This window comes from Pseudophryne corroboree, chromosome 11 (assembly GCF_028390025.1).
Source record: "Pseudophryne corroboree isolate aPseCor3 chromosome 11, aPseCor3.hap2, whole genome shotgun sequence".
In the NCBI taxonomy this organism is placed as follows: Eukaryota; Metazoa; Chordata; class Amphibia; order Anura; family Myobatrachidae; genus Pseudophryne; species Pseudophryne corroboree.
Genome location: NC_086454.1, coordinates 95,425,205 through 95,437,800, shown reverse-complemented (window position 1 = coordinate 95,437,800; position 12,596 = coordinate 95,425,205). Strand labels below are relative to the sequence as shown.

At 48.6% G+C, this 12,596-nt stretch overlaps 1 protein-coding gene across 1 annotated transcript in view; it reads right to left on the bottom strand.

Moving 5' to 3' along the window:
* Positions 1-4,524: 4,524 nt before the first annotated feature.
* The window catches only part of PSMC3 (proteasome 26S subunit, ATPase 3), a 48,167-nt gene continuing 40,095 nt past the window's right edge, over positions 4,525-12,596 (bottom strand). Inside the window, exon 12 of the mRNA XM_063944588.1 lies at positions 4,525-5,423. Coding sequence (XP_063800658.1) covers positions 5,313-5,423 — 111 coding nt within the window. The 3' untranslated portion in view covers positions 4,525-5,312. The remainder of the gene's footprint in view (positions 5,424-12,596) is intronic.

Genomic DNA, 12,596 nt, shown 5'->3' with positions numbered 1-12,596 from the left:
TCACTGTAAAATAAAAAACCTAAGCTAAACTCTCTAAGCAGCTCTTTATGAGAGCCACCTAGAATTGCACCCTTCTCGGCCGGGCACAAAAATCTAACAGGAGTCTGGAGGAGGGTCATAGGGGGAGGAGCCAGTACACACCACCTGACCTGTAAAAGCTTTACTTTTGTGCCCTGTCTCCTGCGGAGCCGCTATTCCCCATGGTCCTTTCAGGAACCCCAGCATCCACTTAGGACGATAGAGAAATACCTATATTAACTAATAACCCTGACGCACGGAGCCCCCTCAGGTTACAGAATATAGGGATAGCAGTAGGAGTGAGATACACGGAGTAGAGATCACCGAGCAGCTATATGCACACACACACAGTCACATGTACAATGCAGGAATTATGACAAACAATAAAACTGCACTGGACTAGCAATACTATTACGGAGTAAGGCTATGTATATAAACAGATATATCAATGCACAGTAAAAACTTGATGAATATCACAGGGTACTTGTACTAAAATAACCATGAAGTATGCACTTGTTCTTAACTAACACTGTCTAAACGACATATAGAATACTTAAGTGTCCTGTAAATACACAGCGCTGATGATGCAGGCGGCTTTACAGAGGAGGCATCACCCAGCAGTCCCAGAATCAGCGCAGCTGTGTGTAATGGTGCCCAATCGCTGACATGGAGTGAGGGAGACAGAGAGATGCAGCTCCAGGATGGGAACATTTACTCTAAATGGTGCCCAGGGGCTGGGCGAGGGACTACAGGCCAGAGCCTTATCACCTTGCTGGACTTCACCACTGGGTGCTGCAGGCCTTAATAAAATGGATGATAGCCTAATCCGACGTGTGCCCTTGCGGTCTAGTGGGGTCCCTGTGCTGCCACAGTGTCCACGCCAGCACGCCCGGCCCGCGTCCTAATGGCCGCGGCGGTTCGAGATTTTCAGCGGGTCCAGCCTGGGGAATCCTCTTACCTCCTCCCCGAGTGCGGCCATGCGATCCCGGAGAACTTCAGTTGGTGTGTGTGGCCTGGGTGAAGAACCGGAGCCTCCGCTGTAAGTTTCCGGCAACCAGGGACGCGGGAGTATACAGCGCCGCTGTGGGAGGTGATGGAGCTGCAGCAGGAGATATCAGAATGATATCTAGCACTCGAGTCTCTGCTGCAGCCCTTGAAGTCTTCTGTCTTCTTTAAAATAGCTCTTCGTAGGGCTGCTGGAGCAGCCCTGCCTATTAGCTGCCTGCACTGCAGGCACCAACTTACAATCTGAGCTCCTGTGCACGGAGGCGGGGTTATAGAGGAGGCAGTGCTGAGCATCTTGGGAACAGTCAAAGCTTTTAGCCTGTTGTTGCCTCGGATCAAGATCCTACTCTTATTCCCTGTGGAATACCAGTGTACCCCGCTGCAGAAATGGACAAAACCAATGATTTAACCAATTTGTATAAACAAGTTTTGTCCATTTTCCACTGTTTGGGAGCAAATGGTCGATTGTCAGTTGCTCTCATCCATTACCAGGTTTTCATTCCAACCACAGATTATCTGACAGATAACTGTATAGTTTATTCCCAGCTTTAGACTAACACTACACATCTATTTTAAATATGCTATTTACAGAGAGTATAAGGACATTTCTAAAGGTGGGTACACACTTAGCGATAAAGTAAACAAACATCGCTCATTTTGACCCTTCCTGAGCGACATCCATTACTATATCGCCCAGTGTGTATGAAGCCGCTGAGCGATGCACGGACCCGCATGTCGTTAACGACTCTGTGTCAGCCGTGCATGCAGCTCAATTTGGACTCATCGTTCAAAACTGCATGCTCTTGCCGGCTGTGACTTGACGTCACTGTGCGATCTCATTAGTGGATTTATAACGGATTGCTACTTTAAATTTAACTGCAAACTCAATAAAATCCTACTGGTTCCATAATCTCGGAACAAATTACAAAAACCTCAGAATCTCACATGCAAAGTCAATGGCTCATAGGAGTAAGACACTGCCATGATAGCAGGCTTCTTCCCCCTCACCCACTAGAATGGGCTGTGAAGCTACAAATACCGACATGCTCCAACAACCACATGCTGGCAATGACCGCTGGAATTTGTAGTTCCACAAGCTGTCTATGTCTGCTTAGACCAGGGATAGGCAAACTCTGGCACAGTAGCTGGAGTGCAACTACACATCCCAGCATGCCCTACCACATGCTTGCAGCACGGGCATGCCATAGGTTGCCTATCCCTGGCTTAGACTACCAAAGCACATCTGTTATAACGGAAATAACTTTTTTTTATAGCATATACAGCATTATAATGGCAGCCCACTAAAACTGCGTTAATATATACTCAACATCAGTTCCTATACCAATATACCACATTTAAAATATAGGTCCCTTACATGCTTTGACTGCACGGAATGGGGGGTCTTTGAAGCCTCGGCAACCGACCTGAATGACCTGACAGACACGGTCACATCCTACATCAGCTACTGTGAGGACATGTGTGTACCTACCAAGACTTACCGCATTTACAACAACAAGCAGCCCTGGTTCAATGCCCAGCTCAGGCAAATTCGTCGAGCCAAAGAGGAGGCCTATAGCAGCGGTGACAGAGCACTATACAACCGTACTAGGAACTCTGATTAAAGGAATCATGCTAGCAAAAAAGCGGTTCTCGGACAAGCTGACAAACGATCTCTCCACCAATGACCCCGTATCTGTATGGAAAGGAATGCAATCCATAACCAACTATAGGAAAACATCAAAGTCCACCACCATGCACCAAGACCTTGCAGATGAACTGAACCACTTTTATTGCAGGTTTGCAAAAGAAGTACCCTGCAACCCAAACAATCACCTCTACGATGCCCCGAACACCGACGGCCAACCCCAGGCACTGCAAGTCACCCAAGAAGAGGTGGAGGCATTGTTCAAAAGGGCCAAACCCAGGAAAGCTCCGGGTCCTGACGGAGTGTCACCATCTGCCCTAAGAGCATGTGCGGGTCAGCTCGCCCCCATATTCACCAAGATCTTCAATAAATCGCTGGAGCTACAGAAAGTCTCTTCCTGCCTCAAAAGGTCTACTATAGTCCCGGTCCCCAAGAAACCCACTATCACGAACCTTAACGACTACAGGCTGATAGCACTGACGTCTGTGGTCATGAAAACGTTCGAGCATCTGGTTTTAAATCACCTGAAAACTGTGACTGGACCCCCTGCAGTTCGCCTATCGCTCGAATTGGTGTGTCGAGGATGCAGTCAACCTGGGCCTGCACTACATTCTACAGCACCTAGACATTCCCGGTACCTACGCGAGGGTCCTGTTTGTCGATTTCAGCTCGGCCTTCAATACAATCGTCCCCAGCATCCTCCACCCCAAATTACTTCGCCTAGGGGTCCCAGAAGCTACCTGTTCCTGGATAATAGACTTCCTGACAGATTAGACACAGGTGGTGAAAGCAGGGGAATTCACCTCTCAAGCGCTGTCCATTAGTACAGGGGCCCCTCAGGGCTGTGTCCTCTCACCCCTGCTCTTCTCACTATACACAAATGACTGTACCTCAGAGGCGCAATCAGTAAGGATCATCAAATTCGCCGATGACACCACAGTCATCGGCCTCATCAAGGATGGGGACGAATCGGCCTGTAGACGGGAAGTAGACCGGCTGGCCCAGTGGTGCATCCACAACAACCTTGAGCTCAACCCCCTCAAAACCGTCGAGATGATAGTGGACTTCAGGAAGAAGTCATCTAGTGCACCTCCGCTAACGATTGCTGACAGTGTGGTATCGCTAGTGGACTCCTTCAAGTTTCTAGGGACCACAATCTCCCGGGACCTTAAATGGGGTCCAACGCTGACGCCACTGTTGGGAAAGCGCAGCAGAGGTTGTTCTTCCTCAGGCAACTAAGGAAGTTCAACATCTCACAGAAGCTTCTGCTCCTCTTCTACTCCGCGATTGTGGAGTCGGTACTGTGCTCCTCAATACTCGTATGGTACAGCTCCGCCAGCGCGAGGGACAGATGCAGGCTCCAAAAGGTGGTCAGAACCGCAGAGAAGATCATCGGGGCCAACCTTCCCTCAGTCCAGGACCTGTACTTGTCCAGAGCTAAAAAGCGGGCAATGAAGATAGTAAAAGACCAGCTACACCCCGGCCACAGCATGTTTAACTTGCTTCCTTCAGGCAGGCGTTACAGGGCTGTCCCCGCCAGATCCACCAGAAGCCTCAAAAGTTTCTTTCCCCAAGCGGTCCGCCTGCTGAACTCCTGAACATTGACTGACTAGGCGTACATGTAACTAACTTGTGTCCCTACGGTATACCTATCTGTGTAACTTTACTTGCGCCACCCCCCCACCCCCACCTACACACACACACACACACACACACACACACACACACACACACACACACACACACACACACACACACACACCTCCTTACCTGCTACCTACTTGGCTGTTTTATAGCAAACCGAAGACAAAATCCTAGTATACGCAAGTATACCTGGCCAATAAAGCCGATTCTGATTGAGTTTAAACAGGTTTATTTATTTTGTGCATTATTAGTGCCACTACGTTTTCATAGCCATTGGCACCTTACCCCTAAGCTAGTATAAAACATGAAACCATGCCCAGGAAGAGGCTTGCCATCTGTTATATAACCTCTGCTGCTCCCAACAAGCTTGGAATTGAATGCGGCCCAGGTGCTGGTCAAAGCAGCTGATTGGACAGGACAAGACACAGACAGCCAATCAGCTGCAATGACAACCTTTTACAGAGGAGCATTTACTTTCCGATTTCCCATGGCTGTAATGCACTTACAGGCTGCAGCAGGTCCTCACATTTCCTGAACCACAGAGAGCCCCCATAGCTGGGGGTGGGGGGCATTAACAATAAAAGTATGCTTTCATGGAGATCTACTTTAATGCAAACAGAAGGAGAAGGAGAAGGTCATATTTTAAAACTGGGTAAAGCATTGATGAGAACTAGAGCTACATTTCCATAGACAGAATCCCAGTAAAATATTCCATGAGAAGAGTCTTGTTTGGCCCAGGTCACATTCCTTAGTAGAATAATCGAGGACGCATGGACAGAGAACTCACCGTATAAAATGACATTTACAGGATTTCTGGTTTCGCATTTGGCCATGGAGAGAATCAATAAATGAGTAAACACTCCCTTTAGAAGCAAAAACTCCAAAGTGAGCGCAGGTTGTTCCGTTAGAGAGGTCTGGTTTATTTCCTTCTGTAACATAAAGTGAACAGTCCGTACATAACAAGCAGTGGCACTTCCCACTGATTGACCTCATTGTGGGTTCACGCATAGTACTGCAAATTGGCCTTTTTCTTAGCTTGGACTTCCAATATCCCCTCCATGTAGTCCTCGTGCGTCAGTTCAGTGGCCCCTCTGCGCAGAGCAATCATTCCCTGTATTGAATCAGAGATATAACACTTATAAGCCATTCTGAGTAACAGACCAATAAAGAAGGGTGATCCTGCAACCTAAACATCAGTACTTCTCTGTTCCTGTGTTCCAATGGTCACAATTCAAGATCTAAGCAATGTCAATTATTACACTGGTCTGCGTGTAAAGAAAATGCTACTTAAATGGGTTTTCCTGCTTCAGATGACCAATTTATTGGCTTGTACATCCCCCAAAAGCAATGATACAGCAACAGTTGCAAGAGGGTATATCCTCATAGAATGAAAAAGGCTCATCTGAAGGTGAACATCTTTCACCAAGTCACATGAAATGTACATACAAGACCCTATTTCCAAACAGCACTTCCAGTAAAAATAAATAAATAAATCAGGCAGTAATGAGAGTCCAAACATGATATAAAAACACATTGTCTATGTAGTGCCATTATTTCAAATTGGGGAGCTGAGACAAAGATTAGGGAAAGATGAAGATACCCCATAAAGAGGATGGCATACACACTTTCTCTGTCATCCATCTGGGGGACGCTGCGTCCGTACTGATGGGTTAGAGCAGTGTTTTTCAACCGCTGTGCCGCGGCACACTAGTGTGCCGCCAGCGGTTCTCAGATGTGCCGCGAGAGTTGCCTGATGCCTAGCCGCCGACTATCTGGTTTTGACTGCGCTGGCCTGTAACCTATGAGACGCAGCGTGACTCGTCACACATACCATGTCCTGCCCGCCCGCCCGCTAACCTGCCCGCTGTCTCACCTCCGGCTGCATACACTGCAGATGCGAAGGCAGGGAGAGGGAAATATGAACTGCCCGCTCTCAGCCCGTGCTGCTCCGTCCTTGGTCCTCCGACTGCATACACTGCAGACACGGAGGCAGGGAGAGGGAAATATGAACTACCCACTCTCAACCCATGCTGCTCCTTGCTTCTCCGGCTGCATGAACTTCAGTGCCTGAGGCAGAGAGAGTGAAACATGAGCCTCATATCCACTAACTCCCAGGTAGGAGCCAGTGAATTTGTATTTATTTAATTGCTGTGGGAGTCAGTGTGTGGAAATACTGTTGGGGTGCAATGTGTGGTATTACTGTGTGTGTGTGTGTGGGGGGGGTGCATGTGTGGTATTACTGTGGGGGGCCATGTGTGGTATTACTGGGGGGGGGGGGGCAATGTGTGGAATTACTGCAGAGGCCAATGCATTTGTTTAATTACTGTGGGGGCCAATGTGTGTGTGTGTGTGTTTTTTCCCCCCATGGGAGCCAATGTGTGTTTTTTTTTCTTCTTCTTTTGTTGGGGGGGAGGAGTGGGGGACTGATGGTGTGCCTTGGCAGTTTAAAAATCTTGGTCGGTGTGCCGCGACTTGAAAAAGGTTGAAAATCACTGGGTTAGAGTGTGTGGGAGGGAGCTTTGGCACAGAACCTATCAAAAGAAACTCCTCCCCCCTCTAACCCCTCCCATCTCCAGCCTGACCAGCCCAACACCTCAGTTTAAGTTGTGTGCCTGGAGAGTGCAGGCACAGTTCCTGTCTTAGTTTTTAGTTAGGTTTTATTTGTTGTGTTTTATTTTCTGGAAGCAGATCCAAAGTCCCTGTTTACAGGCGACAGGTATCTGAGTGTGGGGTCTAGTTAGTGAGTCTCCCCACTCTATGCAGCCTACGGGGTAGTCACCACTCCTGACACTGCCCCCCACTCTCATATCTGTTAGGAGGCTTCTATGAGGTATGTCCTGCAGCCACAGCCCTGTGTTGGGCTGTTTTACAAGTGTCTTTGATTCGGTGTGTGTGTGCAGCGCGCGCTGTGCTGGTTACAGCGCGCGCGGTGAAGGGGAAAGGCGATGTACTTTACAGCCGCTCTTGGCGGCGCCGGGCAGGGCGACCAGGCTACGGCTCTTCTTCTTACCGCCGCCGGTCACCGCTGTCAGAGGCGCGCACCGGCGCGCCCGACTTCCGCTGGCCGGCGCGGCAGTGTAGGTGACCACTAGCCGTGGCGGAAGCAGTCTGTCTCCTGCTCAACACAGCGCCGCCTACCTCAGTCTGTGGGGGCGGACTTCTTCACCGGGCACCATTTTCCCCATGTTACTGCATGCGGGGGACGCTGCGCGCCACATCACACACACACACACACAGCGGGGCTCTCACTTTGAGGAAGGGATCGGCCAACCGCAAGTATTTTGTACATCAATCCCCACTAGGGGCTGTGATTGTTTTTCTAACTAACTGAGCCAGTAGCTAGGGTTAGGCACCATTGTCTCCTAACTGGTCCTATGTCTCTAGTAATATTTTTTACATTTTTGTGTTTTCTTCATTTAAGGGGGTTTTGTATAAAAAAAAAAAAAAAAAAAAAAGGTAGATAAGGGTTTAGGAGTCGTTTTGTCAGTGCTCCTTAACATCCCCATCTTAGGCATAGAATTGATCATTGGATTTGCAGGATGGCCAATAAGCCAGACAAACCTGCTAAGGGGAAGACAGGCTCGGCTGTTTATTTTGCTTGTTCCCAATGCGGATCCAAGCTTTCTAAGGGTAGCACGGATCCGGGTTCTCTCTGCACCACATGCTCTGGGACGCCTGTAGTCGAGCAGTCTAGTGGGTCGACAGATCAGTCGGTACCTCTCTGGGCTAGGAACATGGCTGATGCTATTGCAGATTTGCGTCAGTCTCAGTCAGGTTCTCATACTGATCAGCCTGCGGAGGAACCACTTTGGGCTAGAAATATGGGTAAATGTCTGTCGGATTTAGCACAGTCTATTAATAAAATTGTGACTACTTCGGGCTCAGCAGCCTCGAAACGTCAACACCCGCTACCTGGTGAGGAGGCAGATCCAGACACTCCTTTGGAAGAGGGAGAACTGGATCCTGAGTGGGAAGATTCTTCCGCTTGGGAAGAGGAGGAATTGTTGGTAAAATTCAGGTGTCCAATTGTTAATTGAGGCCATACGTCATACACTTAATGTTCAGGATACGGTGGAGGCGGAGACTTCTTCTGCCTTTTTCAAACGTCAGAAGAGACAAGTAACTGTCTTTCCTTCCTATACACATTTTGCAGATATTTTGAAAGAACCTTGGCTTAAACCGGATTCAAGGTTTCAGGCTCCTAAGAAGTTAAGGTTTCTTTATCCCTTCGCGGAGCAGGATACCAGGTTCTGGGAGACTGCGCCAAAGGTGGATGCTCCTATTTCTCACCTGGCGAAGGCTACGGTAATTCCTTCAGTGCAGTCAGTGACATTGAAAGATTCCACGGATAGGAAGATTGAAGCAATTCTTAAGTCTATGTTTACCTTATCAGGTGTTTCCCTGCGTCCAGTTCTCGCTGGTGCCTGGGTACTTAAAGCTGTAGATGAATGGTTGGCGCAGGTGGTGTCGGGGATGCAATCTGATGACCCTTCGGAGGCTATCCAGCTAGCGGAGCAGATTTCTGAGGCTATCAATTATGTAGGGGAAGCCTTGTTGGCCTCATTGCAGTCGCGCGTGTCTGCTCTGGCGGTTACGGCACGGCGTTCGCTCTGGCTTCGTGTTTGGAATGCTGATTCTGATTCCAAACAGACTTTGACAGCTGACCCCTTTGAGGGTGAATACCTCTTTGGTCCGGAACTTAAGAAGATTATCTCCGATACCACAGGCAGCAAGAGTTCATTTCTTCCTGTTGCTCCTCAGAAGCCTAAATCGACTAAGTTTCGTTCCTTTCAGACTCAGGGCAGGGGCAGTTTCCAGTCCTTTCGAGCCTTTTCCAGGTACCCACGACGAGGTGCATACCGTGGTAGGGGATCACAGTCATCCCGCAGGCCGGCGGTTAAGCCAGCCAACAAGCCTACCGCATGACGCGGGGAGATCTTCGGAGGGTAGTGGGAGCACGGTTACTACATTTCCGGGAAACGTGGCTCCTGTCGCAACCGGATCGGTGGGTGACAGGGGTAATATCCCGAGGGTACATTTTGGATCTGGAGGAACCTGTTCCAGACCGTTTTTTCATCACTCCCCTTCCAAACGATCCCTCCAAACGACAAGCGTTAATTCAGGCTACTTTCAAACTTTTGCGAGACGGAGTAATTCTTTCAGTCCCCAGATTACAACAGGGTCAGGGTTTTTACTCAAGACTTTTTCTCGTGAGCAAAGCGGACGGTTCGTTTCGACCCATTTTGAATTTAAAAAGCCTGAACCCGTATCTCGCTGTCCAAAAATTCAAGATGGAATCGATTCGTTCAATTATCGCCGCAATGGAAGAGGAGTATTTGGCATCTATCGACATAAATGACGCGTACCTCCATGTTCCAATTTGGTCCGGTCATCAGCATCTGTTGCGGTTCGCAATTGGTCCTTAGCACTTCCAGTTTCAGGCTCTTCCTTTCGTTCTCTCCACGGCCCCTCGAGTGTTTACAAAAAATAAGAATTTACTCACCGGTAATTCTATTTCTCGTAGTCCGTAGTGGATGCTGGGAACTCCGTAAGGACCATGGGGAATAGATGGGCTCCGCAGGAGACTGGGCACTCTATAAGAAAGATTTGGTACTATCTGGTGTGCACTGGCTCCTCCCTCTATGCCCCTCCTCCAGACCTCAGTTAGGATACTGTGCCCGGAAGAGCTGACACAATAACGAAGGATTTTGAATCCCGGGTAAGACTCATACCAGCCACACCAATCACACCGTACAACTCGTGATACTATACCCAGTTAACAGTATGAAATATAACTGAGCCTCTCAACAGATGGCTCAACAATAACCCTTTAGTTAGGCAATAACTATATACAAGTATTGCAGACAATCCGCACTTGGGATGGGCGCCCAGCATCCACTACGGACTACGAGAAATAGAATTACCGGTGAGTAAATTCTTATTTTCTCTGACGTCCTAGTGGATGCTGGGGACTCCGTAAGGACCATGGGGATTATACCAAAGCTCCCAAACGGGCGGGAGAGTGCGGATGACTCTGCAGCACCGAATGAGAGAACTCAAGGTCCTCCTCAGCCAGGGTATCAAATTTGTAGAATTTAGCAAACGTGTTTGCCCCTGACCAAGTTGCAGCTCGGCAAAGTTGTAAAGCCGAGACCCCTCGGGCAGCCGCCCAAGATGAGCCCACCTTCCTCGTGGAATGGGCTTTCACTGATTTAGGATGCGGCAATCCAGCCGCAGAATGCGCCAGCTGAATTGTGCTACAAATCCAGCGAGCAATAGTCTGCTTAGAAGCAGGAGCACCTATTTTGTTGGGTGCATACAGGATAAAAAGCGAGTCAGTTTTCCTGACTCCAGCCGTCCTGGAAACAAATTTTCAAGGCCCTGACTACGTCCAGTAACTTGGAATCCTCCAAGTCCCTAGTAGCCGCAGGCACCACAATAGGTTGGTTCAAGTGAAAATAGGATTTTGGTACTTACCAGGTAAATCCTTTTCTTTGAATCCATAGGGGGCACTGGAGTACTCTTGGGATATGGACGGGCTTCCGCAGGAAACAGCACTGAATATTCAAATTAGTAACACTCCACCCCTCCATATCCCTGAGCACTTACTCAGTGTTTTTTACTGAGCCGAACAGGAATTAAGAGAGGTTAATAATGGAGTATTACATATAACATAACTGACAATAACGAAGTTAACACATAACGTTACTGACAACTAACAGTTGACACCCTAACCAGCACTTGTAACTTGAACCAGCCGGTGAAAGTGTGTTACCATAAGATCCTCAGAACTAACCACAAGTAGGTAAAACTGCTCTGGGTGGGCGTCCAGTGCCCCCTATGGATTCAAAGAAAAGGATTTACCTGGTAAGTACCAAAATCCTATTTTCTTTATCATCCACTAGGGGTCACTGGAGTACTCTTGGGACGTACCAAAGCTTCCCCCGTGGGCGGGAGAGCTGTTTGGCACTTGTAAAACTAGGCGGCCAAAGCTAGATGCTGATGCCGCAAAAGTATCAAACTTGTAAAAGCGCACAAACGTGTGCACGGAAGACCATGTAGCCGCCCGGCAAAGCTGCGTCGCAGAAGCCCCACGACCAGCTGCCCATGAAGTTCCCACAGAACGTGTGGAATGAGCGGTTACTGACGTAGGCGGTTGTAACCTAGCATGAAGGTAAGCCTGGCGTATGGTCAGTTTTATCCATCTGGATAAAGTTTGTTTAGATGCTGGCCAACCCATCTTGGCAGCATCATAGAGAACAAATAACGTATCCGTCTTACGAACTGAAGACGTTCGGGATACATAAACGCGTAATGCGCGAACCACATCCAGAGTTCCAGAATGTGCTGTCAACACAGGAACTACTATTGGTTGATTGATGTGAAAAGATGACACTACCTTTGGTAAGAAGGCGGGATTCGTCCGAAGTTCCGCTCTGTCATCATGAAACACCAAATACGGTGGCTTGCATGACAAGGCACCCAAATCCGAAACACGCCTTGCGGAAGCTAAGGCTAAGAGAAAAATTGTTTTCCAAGTGAGAAACTTTATATCCACTTGTTGTAAGGGTTCAAAATATGAAGACTGTAAGAACTCCAAAACCAGATTCAAGTCCCATGGCGCTGTAGGTGGTATGAATGGAGGCTGTACCCTGAGTACACCTTGGAGAAAAGTGCGTATAGACGGCAATAGAGCCAATCGTCTTTGAAAGTAAATTGACAAAGCAGATACCTGCACCTTTAGTGTAGATAAACGCAATCCTCCATCTAAGCCTGTTTGTAGAAACAACAAAAGGCGGCATAACTTGAAAGCTGATGTCGGAAATTTCCGAGCTTCACACCAACCTATATAGGCACGCCATATTCTGTAATAATGAGCTGCCGTAACCGGCTTTCTAGCTCGTAACATGGTTGGTATAACTGAATCTGGAATGCCCTCTCTTCTTAAGAGGGCGGTCTCAACAGCCACCCCGTCAAACGCAGCCGCGCTAAATCGGGGTAAAGAAACGGACCCTGTTGTAACAGGTCTGGACGTATCGGGAGCGGCCACGGATCGTCTGCGAGTAATCCTCGAAGATCCGAGAACCAAGCTCTCCGAGGCCAATGAGGCGCCACTAGTATGACTGTGAGCGACTCTCTTTTGATCCGTTTTAGCACCAGAGGGAGCAGCGGAAACGGTGGAAACAGATACACAAGACTGTACGGCCACGCGACAGTGAGAGCATCCACCGCGACTGCCTTTGGATCTCTTGTTCTGGACACATACTGGGGCGTTTGATGATTG